The sequence below is a fragment of the Thamnophis elegans genome, chromosome 3 (assembly GCF_009769535.1).
Source record: "Thamnophis elegans isolate rThaEle1 chromosome 3, rThaEle1.pri, whole genome shotgun sequence".
Taxonomy (NCBI): Eukaryota; Metazoa; Chordata; class Lepidosauria; order Squamata; family Colubridae; genus Thamnophis; species Thamnophis elegans.
Window position 1 is genome coordinate 22,883,531 of NC_045543.1, and position 20,698 is coordinate 22,904,228.

Here is a 20,698-nt window from a genome sequence, read left to right on the forward strand (position 1 = left end):
CAACCTTTATAACGATTTAGCTTTCTTCCCCCCCCCCCAAATGTTTCGAGACCAAATATTTTAGTTCAATGCTGAATAATCTGTTTACTAATGAGCAAAGGGGGATAGGATTCTACCACATAGAGTTGGTAACTTTGTCTGGTATGCATCCATTCATTTTTCATGGATATTTACATACTATAAACACATCAGATTATCTACCTTGAAGTTAATTTAATGACATACATACCAAAGTGCTCAAAACAGATGAATATACCATCCTAGTAGCAACATGTACATTTTCAATATTTTTACAATACTGAATAAACTTTTTTATTTGCTATTATCAGAGCAGAAATATTATCACCAAAGTAAGAGTCTCTGTTTGGATCAGGTTTCCTATGGTGAGTTGTCTTCATATAATGTTATTGGACAAGGGATAAAGTCATGATGCAAGAATTGAGCAAATACAGTATGCATCATAGTTTTTGGTCTGGAGGTAAGGGCTACTATTAGGAAAGTATGTGCATAGTACTTTTAGTAGCATAGCATATAATTCTCTCCCTGTCTGTGATCTACATATTTCTAAGGGTGTGTTAAAGTAGCTACTTTATTTTTGATCAATATTAAAATAAACCCAATAGAAGATCAATCTCCCCCCCTCCCCCCCCAAAAAAACCATGCCTTTTCTCAAACGATAAACTACTTCCTCTGAGGCATGAATGATTGAAAAAATGAGTGGCACAGCTGCAATGTACACTTTCAAATGAGTCTAGTGATAAAATGTTGAATTTATGGACATAGTGTATCTCAGGACAGCTATTTGCAGCCATCTGTGCCTCTGCGGAAATGATTAGAAATCATAGTGAATTGAAACCAGAAATCAACAAATACGATAACTTGACATGAGTTCATCTTTTTCATGAAATTATAAAGTTGTAAACAGTATTTTCTTCTAATTACAATATTAAACTGATCAATGACACGTCAGTTAGAGAAGACAAGTACAGTGTAGATGTTTAAGAATAATTTGCAGGTTGTTGAGCAAGGACTTTAAAGAATGCCTATATCATCTCCTGGTACTATTCAAATAGCTCATTTGCTAGACTTTTTTTTTAAAGGGATTGTCTTACAGCCATTACACCCAAGTACCTATCGAAAGAAACCTGAACAATTGTCAAAAAAAAGTCTAACCATATTTACAACAGTATAAGAAAATATGTACCATTCATAGATTCTGGCTGCATAAAATCATTTAAAAGGCCACTTGTAACACCACTTACATTACATGTAAATTTAATTGCACACATGCAGACCCATTTACTTTAACTTTGGGATTTAAAGAACAGAAGAAAGCTAGAATTGGGTTCCTCTACATCACCACTTTAATACATTTTGCATTGTCCAGTAATAGTTTATTTCTATATTATTCTCTCAAAATATATTTAAACCAAAGAATAGTACTAACTCTTTCAATAAATGTTGTTCTTTTATACATCCCAATATGCAGTTATACACAAAGTAAAGACTTCATGACTGTACGTTATCTTTACAGAGCCTTTCATAATACATAAACGCTTTAAGCTATGTAACATTTAAGCCAAAATAAGTACCACAACTGAATAACTGAACATAAAAAGTCTGGCTGTAACTCTGTCCTAGACTGTTTCACTGTAATCAATTCCTCTTTGCTAGAAAGAAATTATTATATCCCATTAGAAAAATCAGGGTATGCTTAAGCAATCATAGGACCATCCTGAGACTATCAAATAGTATTGAGTACATTCTGACATTTGTTTATTTCAACTCTCTGTATATTCTCAATATAACTTTTGTGATCAGCATACCTTCTATTTTTAAAAACCATTTCTTTCTGGCAATTTCAGGATGTTGTTGTTGTCTTACAGACTGATCAAGTAACTCATAAAATCTTTTCTAAACGTTAAAATATTCCACGCCAAGTGAGAACCGAATTTCTTTTCTCCAGGGAGATGTGTTCCCGTATACATTCAAACAAAATTTTAGAATCTAAAGCTACAGCAGCACTTGTTTCAAGTTAGGGTGCATGTGGTTGCAATAAAAGTATATAAAATAATAGAAATCTCACTCTCTCTTAAAACACAAAGGATCTTATTATACAAATAGCATTTGTGCTGACCCATTACATAGTGGTTCAGTTCACTGGGCTTTCCAGTCGACAAACTCCTCCTTCAATTGCTACCGACTGTCCTGCCACAGCTCCATGTGGAAGCCTTGAAATGTGAGTCTGTAAAGAAATATGTGAGAGTTTGAGAGCTTAAGAAGTAAAGGTGGACCCCAAAAAACCACTGATTAACAAGAATCAAAGAATAAGCCTACATTCTTAAATATGCTACAAATAATTTCCACTATTCAACTCAAAGTGGCTGAGATGAGGCTACCTTACAATTCTAGATGCACCTGAAGGGCAATTGATTATTTGGAGGAATAGGGGACTGGTTCATCTTATGAGTAACTTCTAAATGAATGAATTGGCAAGACCATCGCCGCCTGTTGTAGTAAACGCAAACCAGCTTCTGATATCATGGTGATGGAATGCCTAAAAGGAGATACATAAGAGGCACCCTGATAGTTAAAGGAGAACAGGGTCATTATGGAAGTGCCTCTTGAGTCTGGGGGACGGTGGAAGCATAAGATAAAGAGTCAGCATAACCCTACCTTAATTACACTAGATATAAGTTGTGGAGAATTATTCTGCTATATCTCCCTACTAGCAAAAAAAAGACCTGTCCAGAAAGCCAAATGGTAGTATTTTCTGAGTTTGCCAATCTTTCAGGACTTGACAATTCTTTTGAATTGTGTTCCTTTAAGAATTTTCCAATGGTTTCAGTCTTGATATCAGAAATAGTGTCAAGAAATTGACGTTGGGTGACTATTCTTTAGCAACTAGGTCACTGGCTTACAAAGTTTTATAAAATTCCAAATTGACTCTCCAAATTTTGATGTCGGTGCCATCCAATTCCAGAGAACTATTGAATACCTTTTAACATTGCCTAAATTCATTATATGAGGGAAAATAAGATGAAATTTAATGCAAACAGAATGAAGATTCCTTTGGTCAATAAGAAACTAGGTTAAGATATTGGAATTCAGCTTGTTCTGGATAGGTTGGCATTTTCCCCTGCAAAAAGAGGACCATAGCCAAGGATGCAATTTGATCCCCAGCCCTAACTTGATAGATAGCAAAGGAATTATGACAAGGAGCATAATTGCATCTGGCATAGAAACTATAACTATTCCTGAGCTGGTATGATTGCATAGCAGTTACCCATGGCCAAGCTTCTTTCTGTCTTGAGTGCTGCAATGCATTCTCTATGGGCTATTCCTGAAAAGTATTCAGAACTTGGAATTGGTGAATTTTTTTGTAAATTTGTGTGCAATTATAAATTGCAATCCTTTTAAGGGTTCATTTTAAACATAAAATTAGCAAATAAGTAAGAAATATACATGAAATTACAACTGTAATATTATAGCTGATTGAAAAAAAGCTGAACACAGACACAATACTTTGTTGCAAGCAATATTAAAAAGCAGTATTTGTATAGAATTAAAAATGCAGGTATGAGTTGGATGGAATTTTATACAAAATTTTACTTTAAATGTCTATTTTTCTACATTAAAACAATATGGTTAAAAGAATGCAAACATTATCAAAGTAATCACTGGACAAAAAAGTTACACAATACAGTGCAACATGACAGTTCTGGCGCCATATGGTAGAAATGTAAACCATGTATTCTGCACATTTAAAAAATATGTTTACTACATCATGACAGACAAGTGTTTTGAGTGACTTTAGCAGAAGTACAAGCCATATCCATGTACACCAGTTCCAATGCGTTGCTGAGAGATGAGGCCCTATGTTACCTGAAAACTGGCAGAAAAACAAAGACTTTTGGTGGTTAGCTTTTTAATTGTAGTGTAGTCACAATGGGACATTACCCATATCAGGAAATGAAAGTACTTTAGAACATCTTGCACTTAAGATATTCAAAGAACACTGAGGAAAATATTTTGGATGATTTGATAACACAAATGACCTTCAGTAATAAACTACCAATAATAAATTGTTAACATTAGAGAGTACTAATAAAGCCAATCTCGAGTATAAAATCTCCAGAATTAATGATCTGTGCAATGATGTCATTGAAACATTTCCTTTTTCACAAAGTTCTAGAGTAAGAAGAGACTTTACAAATCATTTATGCTAGCACCCTGCTCACTATATGATCCACCATAGCACGCTTGATGGATCACCATCCAGACTCCGTCTGAAGCCCTATAGTAAAGGGGAACTTAGCACATCATGTGGAATCCTGCTACAATAGCTGACAGTTTATGTGATCAGGACATTTAAGTACAATGACAATAAAGATTATACTTATACTTATTTCTTCAGCTATCTAATTTGAACCTCCCACTCCTCCGCATATTTAACTTTTTCTGATCCTGCTCTTTGAGGCAAAAGCGAAATCAATCCACTCCTATGTGATAGTTTTTCTGATGTTTGAAGACTGCTATTGTACTTCAGTTACCGTTTCTCTTGGCTAACTATAACCAAATCCTTTAACCTTCCTCATAGAGTTTAGTTTCCAAACTTTTTGTTGATTCTAATCAGCCAAAAGTTGATGAATAAATATTACTGGGACCCTAGGTCATAGGGCCCTTAGTGGAGATGGACATTTTGTCCACCTCTAGCTTTGGCACTTACATTATAGTTCTTCTTTTCATGGACATGCCCATGTTCTCACATATTTGGGTGATATTCAATCTTCAGTTCTTTGTAGGGATACACAGCTCTCCACTGCAAACAGTGGCATACAAACTTGTCCTTCATTTGAATTTTTTCAACAGTCTAATATTAAAATTGTTTTGAAGAATGGAAATATATATATACATTTCATGACATAAAACAAGCAAAAACTAGGGACAGATTCAGGATTTGTGGCATTAACTCAAAGAATAAGGAAGACGTTTAAAATTGGTAATTATATTTAGAAGTCCACCAGTTTTAGTAACTAAGCACTCAAAAAATTGATTAGTTTAGAACTTGAAATTCTAGAGAGTATGAATTTTGAAAAACCAAATATAAAAATCCAAGGGGAATATGATGCTCTTAACATGGATTTTATCTCATCTTTGACTAAACAAGAGGTTTACAGTTGAAGCACAAATTATGTTATAAACAATACACATTTAGAAATAGCCACCATTAGAATTAGTAAAGTCATTACTAAATAAATACAGTTAAGACTGAAATGCAAAGAAAGTATTAAATCAGAGATAAAACTGAGTTAGCTCCATTATAATGAGCGATTCTCCTTCTGGCAACCATGTACAGCATTTGAGAGACAAAGAGTGCGTATCCCATAATAATAAGCACTTCCATTCCTACCACCCATACATAAACCCACAATGAAATTATACCACAAATTCTTCCCTCAAGTGCTCACTTAAGTCTCTCTATAATCTCCAAGAAGATCTGAATACAGATTTTTCTACATTACTTTTTCAATATGGTTTCAAAGAAACACACTACTAATTTTAGGAGGCATCACATCGAAAGACAGAAATGGTACAAATGAGTTAAACTGAACTGTGGCCCAAAATAACATTTCTACAAGCAAATGAATTCTTTCCTTCCAACCAGCCATTTCCCATCTTCCTCCTCAAAAGTGTATTTTAAGACTGCCTAAATATGGTTGATGGAAAAGATACAATAGTTACACTTACAAACTCTGTGAATTATTTTTTTAAGCGAAACCATGATTATGAACCATTTATAAATTAAGCAACTCTTGATGTTGTCTTCTCTTACACTTTCTTGGAAAACAGTTATTGTCAAGGGATAAACTGCCAACTATGGTGGTTAGTAAAAGATAAAGAAAGCTGGTACTTGAAAATAAAGTGACAGTATAGTAAGCATTCAAGAAAAAGAAAAATCAATAAACATGTGACGTGCAGTTTGTTAAATGACACATGCAAAAATTACTAGATTTTTCTCCTAAAATTCCCCAGTCAGATCTAGAATGAAATATAAATTCTTTTAAAATATATAGAAGAAAAACAATTTGGCTAATAACTCCCAAGACATTTTAAATATCACTTTAAAAATGAAAATTCCATTTGTTGAATTTTCAGATGTCCAACAAGTACTTGTCTAATAAACTTGAGAGGTGTTAAAAATATAACAGATGTACCATGTATATGGATGGTAGAATCAAATAGGTACCTATTTAAATAGGAAAGTTTATTCAAACATAAATCACGCAAACTCAATATGAAACAGTGAGAAATACAGGTTTGTCATCTCTTTCTTTTTATGTGTTAGTTGCAATGGGAATTAGTGTTCTAAAAACAATGATTGAGCATTATTAGGGCAATCGGCATAGCGCTTCTGTTTTATCTTCACGTACTCACTTCGTGTTTTTGTTCAGGGTTTTTAAAATAGTACAGTGTAAGTTGAACCTTCCTTGTTATTACTAAGTTTTCACATCTTCCAAGATCACAGAATTCTACCTTTTCCAAGAGCATTTTATTTGTTGATCTTCGTAGGGACCTAGCATAGCATTTGTGGTTCAAGAAAACATTTGCAACCATAGGTTCAAAGAAAGAGAAGAGAGAGAGGGATTAACACTGCTGAGGGAAGGTCACAAACATAATTTAAAAGTGAACCAAGAAGAGCAGCTGCATCTTTCAGCCCAATCAACTTGGCCAGCTGGAGAATTTGCCAGCAGTATGAAAACAATGCACACCAGATGTCCAATGAAAGATCTACAAGTAAGAAAATAAAAGATCTCTGGGCATAACCCTGAGCTATTAGTCTTTTTAGCATCTAGGTCACAGTGGGCATCATCAAAACAGATACAAGTATAACACAAACTTTAGGGGGATTGCATTACTTCTAATATGTAATTTAGTTCTGTGCCAGAAAAATATTAGTGCTTTTCTCTCACAGCATACAAAATCCCTAAGATGCTCTGAAATTAATGGTTTTTTTAAAAAAAATATAGATGTTATACCATTAAATACTAAAAGAAATCATAAAGGGGGAGAATGTGAAATGCAAACTTTGTTTTCTGAAAAACAAAGAGTATGAGAAATTATTTTTAAAAACCCAGCTAAGAATAGAAATGGCATGAGCCTACATGAGAAGCTCTATAGAGGTAGTCCTTGATTTATGACAGTTTGTTTAGTGACCACTTAAATTTACAACAGCACCGAAAAAGTGACACACTTAGCATCCCCATGATCATGTGATCAAAATTCAGACCCTTGACAACTGACTTGATTTATGACATCGGCAGTATCCAGAGTCATGTGATCACCTTTTGCGACCTTCTGACAAGCAAAGTCAATGGGGAAGCCAGATTCACCTTAACAACTGCAGTAATTCACTTAACAACTGTGGCAAGAAAGGTTGTAACATGGGGCAAAACTCACTTAACAATTATCTTGCCTACCAATAGAAATTTTTGACTCAATTGAGGTCATAATTTGAGGACTACCTGTATGGTAGTGTAATAGTACAAACAAACAAGACAATTACAAATGACCAGATTGAACAATTTGAAACTGAAATGATCCTAGTTTGCAGCTTTAGTAATTTAAATAACAGCTTGCAAATATAAAATTGGGTTTTAGGCATGCCCACAATCTGATGATGCTGAACTACATCTTCAGCATCCACAGTATTAGTTATGCTGGGAGTTGTGGTTGGCAACATCTGGAAGCCACATAGTATGCACCCATGCTGTAAGGAACCTGGCCACAATGGCCTAATTAATGGGCCATTCAGTGGACAAGTTTATTTTTCTTAGTCATTCTGAAAGCAAGTCTACTTTTTTTCCTCCACCAATCCACTCTTTCGTCCAGCTCATTAAAACTTCATGACCTCAATTTCACCTCAGTTATGCATCTAACTTTTGATAGCATTTCCTCCCTCTTATGCAAAGCATAGTTTGTGGTCAAAGTTCTGGAGCAGCTTGAACTTGAGCAAGTAATAACGGCAAAAAAAAAGTTTTCTGCAGAATCCTTTAGTGTAACCTTTTTAGCTATTCATTTTCCATTTGTTTATTCTAGCTATTTCAATTATGCTATCAAAAACAGGCCAGTTCAAACATCATGGTTTGGCAACTTGGAGCATTCTGTGGGCACAACCATGAAAGAGAGGAGAAACAGCATGAGCCACTTGGCATCTCAGAGATATAAACCATAGTTTGGCCATGTTACCTGAGTTGCACAAGAGTTTCTGTGGCCATGGGAAGCCACATGACAAATTAAACAATGGAATTAACTTTTCTTCAGCTACTTTATTTTTACTTCGGTATAGGAACAACTTAAAACCAGCCTGCTGAATAAAGTAAGGCATTCATTTTTAAGCAGCAACTAGTTTTCACAAGTTACTCTTTGCAGCTTACCTTAGCTTTGCCATCCTGTGCTGACATATATCCCACACACATGCTTTCTGTTGTATGACTCCACAGGAACTCTACTATGAGGAGAGAAAAAAAGTATTTATTTACTAACTGAAGTATCCTGTCTATTTTCCCAACGAAGTGCTGAAAAATAAGAAGCAAGAGCTTTTAAATAAAACTGGATGGTTGTTTGAAAAGTGTTTGAAAGGCATCAAATTTATTAGAGAGAGAAATATGTAAACTGGCCTATTGGCTAAAGAAAACCTCCCTGGGTTCCATGTTCCAGGGCCTGAATGCTAGAAACACCAAAACTATTTTTGTTTCTCTGTGCCATCCAACGCAATTTTTAGACAGCAAGGAAATGTTTCTGCTGTCTACATTAGCAGCTTTTTGGGGGGGAGGGGGGAGCAAGTATTTATTTGCTGGAAGGAAAAGATCTCATGGCTCTTTTTTTTAAAATGAGAAGTTGCTCAAAATCATCATGTTGCCCCTCCTTCTATTTTTACCCTATAAAGAAAGAGGAATGATTTCTATCCTAGAAAAGTGACTTACAATTACAGTCTGCCCCAGACAATTTCATAATTTTAGGTGTACCTCTTCTTTTATCCTATTTCAGAAATCAGGATGTAATTAAAATGTAGTAAAAAAATTTCAGAAAACAAATTCTGGATTGGTAAGTATTTAAATTCTGCACTGTTTTTTATTTTGGTTTTTCAAGTCATAGAGGTATAATCTGATTATTACATTTAATGATAACTGAATAACTTATTTGAAGCTCATGTCTCATACAGTACTTACCTAATAGAGATTGTTTATCCTGTGAAGTGTTGGGCTCTGCAGAACACCTACAAGAGCGGAGAACTATCACTCCTCCCAAAACACCATCTTCATTGGCTAAAAAAGGTGAACCTGTGGAGAAATGGGAGGCAAGGAGAGAATTATGGAAAATTAATCTTTTTTTTAATGGATGCTGGCTGTCTCCCAATAATGCAGAAATATAAGAAATATAACCACCCGCCTTACTCCACCTGCAATGGATCAGACTGAAAGATTCCCTTCCACTCACTGAATATTTTTTTAATATATCAGATAACTGCAAAAATGAAATTATTGCTAACTAACCATATTATTTTAATACAGTAGTTCTAAGGCAGACAAGATACTTCAATATGGCATAAAATTCATCTTGTCATAACAATGTTATGATAAAAATATCATCACAATATTTTGTCTTTTGCTTTCTTCCATGTGTTTAATTTGCCTATTTTAAAGGTACAAATCAAATACTCTCAGGATACTATCAGTATAATTTGACAGTATCGAAAAAAGCAAGCTTCTCCTGTCAAGATGTACTAAAGGATGATGGATCACACAAACACTTAAAGTGAAGAATTTCAACTATTTTCAAGCATTATGATCTTCGGGGGAAGACAATAGCTACTATACCCACAAAAAGGACAATTCATCTAAAATTAAACAATATGCCATAATATATTGGGCCTACAATGCGAACTTTAAAGAAAGCTGTCCAAAGCCACTGCTATTTGTAATACCCAGCCCATTATGCTGAGAAATTCCTTTGAAACACTGGAAAAATGAGGAAAACACAACTGCTTCGCAAATGTTCCTTTCAAATTCGAAACATACTTTTAAAAGGTGCTACATCAGAAATTGTAATTAATTTTAAATTAGCCAACTAAAACTTATGCATACCATTTTTTTATTTTTGGTTCAGTTTCAAATAAATGTCATATATTTTAAAATGTGGAAAGAATTTTATGGTTACGCCACAAGATTAAATGCAAATGTAACAAGTCAGTTAAGGGCAGAGAATCTTTGATCACACATTTGTTAAATATTCATTGCCTACATATCATGCAACAATAGTGGAAGATCATATATATATTCCTCTGAAGACTATATATATTCCACTGATTCCAATGTATGTATGTATGTATGTATGTATGTATGTGTGTGTGTGTGTATGTATGTATGTATGTATGTATGTCCAAATATGGAGGGAGCATACTGCTTCCCTTTTGCCCTTCAGCTCCACTTAGGAGCCTTCCAGGCCAAAACCATTTTGTACTGAATTATTTTTGCTGATAAATAAATAAAGGGAGACTAGTATAGATCTATTTCGAGCTATTATAAAATAGATCATCTCCCTTCATATATTTATCAGCAAAAAAAATTATATAATATAAATATATAAAATCCCACTTTTAAATCACAACCAACTTCAGCTGCATCAACTAATTTTACCTGCAGTGGTTAGATTGAAAGATGTCCTTTCACTCACAGAATGCTTTCTTTCACATCAGATAACTGCAACAATGAAATGATTGCTAACAAACATACATTTTTGTCAGGTTGTACTCATAGTTTTAAGATAGGCAATATATTTCAATATGGTCTAGAATTCATCTTGTGTTGAAATTATTATTTTTTCTTGTGTTTGTTTTTTTACTTGTGTTTAATTTGCTTTAATCTCTGTAATTTACTTTTTTTTTAATACTGGAGTATCAGTGATGTATTTTGTTCTTTGCTACACAAATAAAATCTGTCTGCTATATGTTATTTACTTAAAGCAATAGTAGAAGGATGTGCTAAACATTTGACTTTCATCTTATGTTGTTGAGCAAGAAAATATTTCATTATTTTACAACCGTAAAATATGCATTAGGAGATAGGGAAAAGAGGCTACCAGAAGGCCATGGTGGAACATGAGAAAATGAGGACTAAAACAACACTGATGTTCTATGGAGCTTAGTGAAACCCAGCAGCTATTCAAAAGTATTCTGTTAACCTAGTTTTTCAAATATACTCAGTTTCTAGTAAAAGAAGCATTTAAACATTTCAAAAGTTATAAGATAATTATTTCATCTACATTCGCAAAACGTTCCATAAGTTTTAGAACAACTAGATTTCTGCAAAGGCTTACTAGGCAATTCTTTCTCTACTATCTGTACTTAACTAGCTTATGAACTGAGTACAGTAAGCTATAACTATTACCCCATGATATTTTATTTCTGCTCCTCTGCAGAAATACATATACAGGTAGTCTTCAATTTACAAAGGTAATTGGGGACTGGAGTTTCTATTGTTAAACTATGGGGTTGGCAATGCCACATGATTGCACTGCTTAGTGACAGAAATCCAGAAATCCCCATTGTCGTCATTAACCAATTCCTGCTAGTCGTTAGGCAAGTCCCATCCCAATCCAAGTCATTCATAGTTTGGTGCCCCCTAGCCCCGAACCTCAAAATGTAACAGGCTACCTCCTTTTGAACTCCCAATTGCCTAACTCCCCCGCTCCATCTGTGCTCTTTTGGCCATCCTGTGATCAGTAGGCCATAGTGGTAACGGCAGCGCCAATGATGCTGGAGCTGAAATGGGGTTTGAGGCCTTTAGCAGTCTCAGCCAGCTGTCGCTGCCATCCCCCAGACCTCTAGTTGATGGACGGGGTGCCAAGAACCTGAATTTTGATCACATGATTCCTGGGGTGCTGCAAATGGTCGTAATTTAGAGGGCATTTGTTCAGTGTTGCCATAACTTCAAACAGTCATCAAACTAACTGTTGTTAAGGAATGATAACCTATCATCAATTTTAAAAATAACCAATGAACTGTTTTTGGAAATAATCTCACTCTCCCCTCCCCGACAAACAATAGATGTAGACTCTGATCTAAAGAGGTTATAAAACACTATTTTGAAAGTTTAGCTATTAAACATTTCTGGATTGCACTATAAACTATCACACCCATGAAAAAAGGCACTCAGATTGCCATAGTAATGTTGTAAGGATATTTAGTATTTACATAAATAAATATAAAATCTTTGACAACCAGTTTGGCATAGTGATTAAGGCATCAAGCTAAAAACCAGAAGATGGCAAAGTTTAGTTTTGCATGGCAATCTGCAAGGACTAGTCTAGTAGCCATCAAGAGTCAACAGTCACCTGAAAGATGAATATATATATATATATATATATATATATATATATATATATATATATATATATATATATATATATATATATATATTCTGAATTCTATAGTACTTCCCCTTTTCAAAGCTTCTAGCATATGGAAATATATTAATAAGGAACCTGAAGCATGAACATTTTTTTCATCATGCAAACATTCCACACTCTAATTTATATGCATGAGATTATAAAAAATGTATTTTTGCAAAACAGTGCATGCATTATTAAAAAAAATAGCTGAGGTTTTTAAGAGTTTGAAAATACTTTACATACAGTTCTAAAGAACTACGCATATTTCAATTGTTAGGCTCCCAAATCAGCCTGCAAATAGAATAAACATTTACTGAGAAGCTTGCATTCCACAAACTTGGCTGAATTTGAAAGGAATAGATGAGGTATAAAATCCTCTGTTCTGTCTGAAAGATACTTATGTTTACAGAACACTATTTTCATTCTACATCAGAGTTGTGTATTCCATCTTTTATCTTTATTAAACCAAAGGTAACCTACACAAAAACAATGTAATTCATGTATTCCGCTTCTAATCCAACCATTGCTTAAGTCAAATGTCCTGTTAGCTATAAAAATAAGATGAAGAAAACACAGCTGCAACTAGGGTGGTCTTTCATGCACTTTTTAATAAAATTCTGAATATTCACCCAGGTACTCCCAAGTAAGAAGGAATATTTATTTATATGCCTCTCTGGGAAGTTTTATTTTGTGATAATAAGTAGATAAGAAATAGATAAAACTCTGATGATAAAGAGAACAAAAGTCATAATGTTACAAGCAGCCTACTAGCCTACTTTATTCATGGTTATTTGTCAGAGATGTAAAATTTACACTATAAGTTGCAATTCAAGCAACTACTCTTATCAGTAAAAATTAGAATATGCCCAACATTTTTGCATTACCAGTTAGGTGTACTTTTGCAAAATGTGGTATTGATTTTGAGATCTGACAGTTCTTAACAAACTCCATGCAGTAGATATAGGCTTTTTTGGATCAGATGGCATGTCTTTAAAAACATTGATACTGAATGATGTTATACATAAAACAATCTTTTTTTAGCATTTCAGCAGCTTTAACTGTTTACCATTTCTATAATCCAGGATACGAAAAAGGCACTGTTGTATCCATATATTTTGAATTATGTCTCTTCAATTACTTTTACAGGTAGTTCTTGACTATCCAAAATCTGATCACATGACCACGGGGTCACTGCAGTGATTCTACGTCCCGAGGAGGATTTTTCAGTGCCATCATAACTGAGTGGTAGTTATACAAATGGTGATAAATTGAAGACTACCTCTATTAAAAACATGTTAATACTTTACAATTAGGATAGAGAACAGTTATTTTATCTATAGACCAATAATTTAATTACTATTGATAGTAGATAAAATAGAGATTACAGATAAGAATCGATATTTCATATATTTTGGATTATTAGAACAAAAAAGGGGAACCAAAACCACATTTAAAAAGCATATTTAGATAAAATAATACACACATTCATATTATACCTTTTGATTTTTTCTTAGTTCTTCTGCCTAGAAAACCGTTACCTCTTTTTACAGAATATTTTCTTTTTGCAAACTTTTTACAGAAAATGGAAGCATTTGACAGTAGTAAATTACTGTTACTGTATAAATCTGTATATGAAAATATGAGAAATGTCAAGGCATTTCGCTGTAAGAAAAGTATTATATGTTGTGTAGGCTATCGTGCATAATAAATGTTGGGTGAAAAGTACGAGTATTATGTAGCCCACTTTGTATGGAAATGAGAACTGGACTGGTGTATTAGGAGAAATGTTAAAGTAAGCTGAATGCAATGGGAGTAGGGGATTTAGAGATACTTCATAACAAGAATGAATAGATGTTGTGAACCGAAAACACTTCACAACAATACCAAAAAAAATACTGATTTTGATTTTGTTTATACCAAGAGAATGTAAAATACTCAAACTGCAAAACATACAAGGGAGAGGAAGACTGAGAAAGTCATGGTTATGGTTATAGAGGTAATGAGATTTTCAAAATGAGACAGATTTTTTTTAAAAAAAAACAATGTATGAATTGATATGTCAACTGTGGTAAGAGCAGGGGTAATTTGCAAGGATAGAAAATTATGGAGCAATATATGAATAGTGTTGATGTAAACAAGATTTAATTCCATTTCCTTTTCTTTTATCTATTGCCTTTTGGTTGTTTACTACTTTTTTCTGCACTTTGCATAACCCCATTTATTCTGAAACTGAATAGGATGTTTATGTAGGAATATCTATTGTATTAAAAACGCATTTGAATGTTTAGATTTTCCATCACTCCTATACTAATTTGAATAATTTTCTAAAACTTTGATATAAATAATGTGATACATATAGTTCAATCTGCCAGTCTTCCATTTTCTTCCAACACTGCCCTTAGAATTTCATCCTTTGGTAACATTTATTTAGATTTTATAGTGAAATTTTCATTCAGTTAAACACATCTGGCTGCTACTTGTGTACCAGCCCTGTGAATCTGAGGATGACTGATTTCTCTTCAACAAATGTAAGTTGAGGAATCTGAAGCTTCAATTCTTTATTTCACTATCTTCCAGATAATCTATAGCTATAAGTGCCTTACTGAGGAAAGAATTTGTAGGCAGAGACCCTCTTAGGAATGATGCCTGCCAGGTTTTCATACAAAAGGGGGAATGAATATTATCTTGGATCATGGGTAAGCAACAGAGAAACAATGTGCTAGCCTCCCATTGTAATGAACAAGGATATGCATTCAATTTCGCAGCTGCTACTATTGTTGGACGAGCAGAGACAAAAATAACCAGAGAAATGATTGAAGCCTGGGAAATGAGTCCCTTGTCAATCAATAGGAGTGCTGATTTACCACCAGCCTATTCGGTTCTTAAGAGCTAAGAGTGTGGTGATACAAGGAAAAAACAACTAACAACTTAACAGCCAGCCATAAATATCCTAATTAACAACAACAACAACAACAACAACAACAAAGCTACACGCAACCAGGAACCATATACGTAGAACAGATAAGTGCCCAAATTCTGGAAGGAAAGAAGTTCCTTGATGATGGGCTCCAGCACAAGGTGAAAGCTTAGAAGAATAAATCACTGAGTGTTTTTAAAAATTGAATGAAAATAATTTACCTCAGGGAGGGCCTACCTCTGCCATGCCCACACTTACATTGCTACAAAAGGTATGACTTAATTTGATATTACCATTTATATTGTCTATCAAGCATATGAACGTGAGTATTATAGTCAATGAGTATAATAATAAAACTGAACTGTTTTGGGTGTATAAAGGGAATTGTAAGAAATTTTCTTCATACAGAGCAAGCCATCTTGTGATGTATAGAAATCAATAGCCTATATTTAATTTTTCATGACACTATCAGAGGCAGCAGCCATAGTCCAAAAATGAAAAAAATATAAGTTGACTTCTAAATGAAGGAATGAGTTGTAAAGCAATGGATTACAGTAGGATTTAGGGAAAGGATTTTGAATGTTAAAATAAGGATCAGAAGAAAGGTTTGTCTGAAGCAGTACCGGAATCAGGAAGGATTAAAACATAGGCTCTCTCTTCAAAGGCTTGAAAACATTCCTGCTCAGTTGAGTCAGAACTAACATAGAACAGACCGGCAAAGACACAACATCCATTCACTTTGTGACTGGAGAGCTCCAGCAAACTGTTTCACTTCATTAAAAAGCAAGTTTATCAATCACCACATTCCTTTCTCTCTTTTTGCATTATCTATATATATAGAAAAGCAAAATTAAAAGCCCTTTAAAATGGTGCACATGGAAGAGAATAGATACATGTAATACCAGCTGCTTTGGAAAAAAATCCTCCTCTGCTTTAAGAATTAAAGAATACTTCCGAAGTGATCTATCTGGAATAAGATTCATTTTAATCTAGTGCATAAAGCTTAAATTTACTTATTAAATTTCTATAACAAAAGAACCAGTTTAGAAAACAAAAGGACAGAAATAACTGAATGAAAAATAATGGGTGCTTCAATTCTACAGGTTTCTCTTTCAACAACCTGCTCTTAAAAAAAATATCATCAGAAACCACATTCTACCAATATTTAAGAAAATGGGGAAAAAACCCTCTTTTCTCAAGTTTTTGTTAAATCAATTTATAATAATTTTGAATTTAAGCCTAATTATATTACTGTTGTTTTATGCTTTATTTTATTTTCTAAGCTATCTCAAGTAAAACAACAACAAAGTATTAATGCAGTAATAGAGTAAAGCTTACATTATCAAAAACAGGAGAAGAAACAGTACATTTATGAAATCTCATACAAGTTTTATCAAGTCATTTGTTTCTTAGTACCAAGCATTTCATATATATGATTATTATTCAGGCTGAAGATGGTGCCACATGGCTCTTAAAATCCACAAAGTATTATTCTGCAACAGAATTATATTTTGTGTTAAAAGAAACTGAGTGCACTCTAAAGACCAGCAAAAATATTAAGGAACAATCCTTTCTAGATTCAAAAAATCATGTCCTATCCTACAAAGTAGCACAGAACATTTGTTTTCACTGCATTAACATGGCTAGAAACAATTAGAAGCCAGCTCTCAATTAAATTTTGCACTTACTAATAAACTTGTTTTGCATAGTTTCTAGCAGAGCTTGATGAGCATCTTCATTCTGCAAAGCACAGGAACATTCTCTGGCCAGCAATGTTCGTACAAGATGCTCTCCACAACCTATATAAAGGACATATACATATGAGGATGGTTAATATACATGTGCAAAACAGAAAACTATCTTTATCTTAATAGTTTGTATAGAACTGCTATAGTACTTTTCTCCAAGTATAAATCTCAAAAGATTCCAATGGATTAGAAAGAACTTGAAAAAAAATCAGAATCCATAATTTCAGAGAGTATTAATTCACCATTTAGTCTCCCAAGATGATTTTCAATATAATAAAGATTATTATTTCAAGCATGATCCATTGGTTTTACATTTTAAAAAAGAGTATGTGTATTTAAGATTCAGTTAGCAGCACGTAGGGGCCTTCACAATGTTTTCTCACTCATGCTTATTTAAATGTCAAGCCACTTATATTATAAATCAATAATAAAGAACAATGTTTTGGCATATAAACACCAAAGCCAAACTCATAAACATAGTATATCTTTTTTTAACCTTGACAACTTTAACATGTTCAGTAATTAACAAAACTAAATAGCGTATTCCTGCACTGCATATCTACATAAAAATAGTATTTAAGTTAATACTTTTTTTTTCATTTCTTCCTCTTACAGAAACTTAACTAAAGAGTCAGGACAGACTATAGGTCTAATACTCTGTCACGTCTCTTCAGTGAAGTTTGTTTTGGTGAATATTCTTGAATTTCCAAAAAGTCCTGTCATTTTTTCCCATCACACTTTGGGAAAACTGTGTGATCAACCATAGCGTACTTCTCTACGTTCTTTGAAAGAAAGCACAAATGTTAACTACTATAGACATCATGTCAAGATACTTTACTGTAGAGATTTACACAAAGAACCTACTTTATTATAAACATATGCTAACCCAATGGTATAGTACTTAATAAAGGATCACACTTGCCCCAGCCATCTTTTCAAAGTGCTAAAAGGTCACTCCAGAATATATCTTGTTGAAAACAGACTAGCACCTTTATAGTGACAGTCCCCAACTCCTACACACCAGTTTAAATTTTTCATTCTGGAATAGTTTACAGCACTACTACTACACGCTGCTGACTAAGACCCATAGATACTTCCACTATTTTTGTTCCAATGCTTTTTTAAAACAGGGCAAGGAGACCTTCCATATGAATAGAAACGTGGAGAGCTATATGGCAGTGACTCCTACTGTTTATTAAAGCCCACCCTCAAAGAAAAATGTTTCTCAAACTATATATACAAACAAGGAAAAATCACAGAAATTTAACCAATTCTAAACTTCAAGGTGTCAGGTGAATGTTCTTTGCCTACAGGTTTGTTGGGATGGTTTAGGAGACAGCTGGTCAAAAAAGCTACACTGATTTCACTGGCAGCTCACTGGCTGATGAAAGCATCTTTATGCTGCTTGTTTTCCCTTTTGTCAACCTGTAAAGGGTAAAGGAGCCCCTGTGAATTTTACTTTGCAGTCATTGCCGACTATAAAGGGTGGTGCTCATCTCCATTTCAAGTGCTGTTGAGCCAGCACTGTCTGAAGATATTACCATGGTCATTTGACCAGCATGACATCAGTGAGTGCTGATATATTCTCACTGAAGTGGTACCTATTTATTTACTCGCATTTGCATGCTTCCAAACATCTAGATTGGCAAGACAGGATAGGGCGAGGACAGGAGCTCACCCCATCTCATGTCTCTGAGGTCTCAAACCTCCTGGGCTGTTGGCTTTGCAGCCAACATTTGTACCGTTTTATGTAGAAGCTCAGATGTCTGAACATTTTCCCTTACAAAAAAACTCCATGCACAAACCTAGTATTTTATCCTCATCCATCTCTACCACCATAGTTTATTACACAAGTAGAACTTTTTCAGTTAAGATAATCAAATGGTTTCCTATTTCCCCCACTGGGTTCACCCTCTATCCATGGGCTCCTGAACAATTTTCCTATCAAACTACCTGCCCTGACTGGGAGGAAAGGAAAGGAGAAGGGAGGGATTGAGAAGGGAGGGAGGGAGGGAGGAAGGAAAGTTTCAGCTGTGGATCATCTATATCACATGTCACTGGGGCCCTCCTATTTTCATTGTACTATTATTTCTAAAGTTAAGAAATATTTTTTTAAAGCACCTATGCACATTACAGTAGTACTCCAAGGTTAGGAAGTCTTTTAGGAGGTGCATGATTTTGTGCTGCCATTCTTCCTGGAATGTTAGAATTAAACATGAAAAGCCTGAAAACTTCAAGGGCTACGAGTGTTAACATTCTTATCAGTTTACATGACCTTTGGTTACTACTACATGCAATGTTTTTCATTTCGGCTTATCACAAAGCCAAGCACCTACCCAAATCCCCTTTAAGCAGATTTCTTAAAAAGTTTAAAATAACCACAAAAAGGTCTTTTTTTCTTAAAAAAAAAAAAAAACCTCCAACCACAGTATTGGGCAAAGTAAAACATGACTTATTATTCAAGCCCAGCATCTTAGAGTCATCTACAATGGAACCAAGATGGCATTGCAAAGAACTTCTGTAAAGCGAGGCATTTCGGAGCAGTGTGTCAAAGAAATTGTTTCTGCTTCTTTTGATGAGCTTTCCTTTCAAGTCAGGAAATTAGAAGCAGGTGTGACAGAGGGCATCTGCATTCATACACCACACTGAAAAACACACGTTTTCAATTTTCAGACATGAAAGCAACTCCTATTGAGTGGAGGAGAAATGAAAAGCCAGGCTTCTTTCTTCAAGCCACATGCAAAAAAGAAGGAAGCTAGGCAGCAAGTTACAGCGCATGAACTATTGTTAAATGATCAGCCACAGCAGCAAAGTTGCTGGAGGATGCAGAGAAATTAATCCCTCCATGTTAGAACCATTCTCTACTATACAGCAGTATTTTGAGCTTTTACTCCAAAGTGGCACCCATCAATATTTGGTAGTATTGGTAGTAACTATTTTGAAAAATCAATTCATTCACATATGAGGAAATGACAATTGAGAGTTGGAAGAACTGGATTCAAACAGACAAATGCAGAGGTTTTTGAACAGAAATATTTAGACATTTCAAGATATGCAGCATCAATATATTTCAAGAATTAGCATTCAAACAAATATTTATAAGAATAGTAAATACCTGAGGTACTCACAGCTGTAGAGTAAGGATTCTGAAATCCCATATTTTCAGCCCAGCAACCACATCCATAAAGGGCTGCCTGATAGAATAGTAAGAGGATTTTACGTAAAAAGAAAGTTTAATCAAAGGTTAGAAAATAGGTTTCAATACAAACTCTAGGCTTGTGCATATTATCCGACAAGGTCCCTTATTTCTAAGCAAACTCGTTGTATTCCCCTAAGCAATGAACCCGTGAACACTAGAGCTTCCCTGCAGAAGACAAGCTGAATCTTTTTTTTAAATAGAAAAATCCACAATAAAATAACTCATAAAAAATACTCAACAAATAAAATAATGATACAAAATATTATGAGGTACAATATTGGATAAGAATACATTATAGTGGTGAGAAATTTAAACTTTAGGATCTCTACTAATCAAATTCATAAAAGGATGCTACATATCATAAAAACCTCTTGGTCCTGC

General features: G+C 34.2%; 1 protein-coding gene across 3 annotated transcripts in view; it reads right to left on the reverse strand.

Moving 5' to 3' along the window:
- Positions 1-1,318: 1,318 nt before the first annotated feature.
- TASP1 (taspase 1) overlaps positions 1,319-20,698 on the reverse strand; it is a 46,288-nt gene continuing 26,908 nt past the window's right edge. For 2 of the 3 annotated variants that reach the window (XM_032213569.1, XM_032213568.1), the window contains exons 10-14: positions 20,234-20,312; positions 17,059-17,169; positions 9,234-9,344; positions 8,439-8,512; positions 1,319-2,245 (exon numbers count right to left, since the gene is read on the reverse strand). In XM_032213569.1, the coding sequence (XP_032069460.1) occupies positions 2,153-2,245; positions 8,439-8,512; positions 9,234-9,344; positions 17,059-17,169; positions 20,234-20,312 (468 nt within the window). In that variant the 3' untranslated portion in view covers positions 1,319-2,152. The remainder of the gene's footprint in view (positions 2,246-8,438; positions 8,513-9,233; positions 9,345-17,058; positions 17,170-20,233; positions 20,313-20,698) is intronic. The other variant, XM_032213570.1, reaches the window with a different exon arrangement.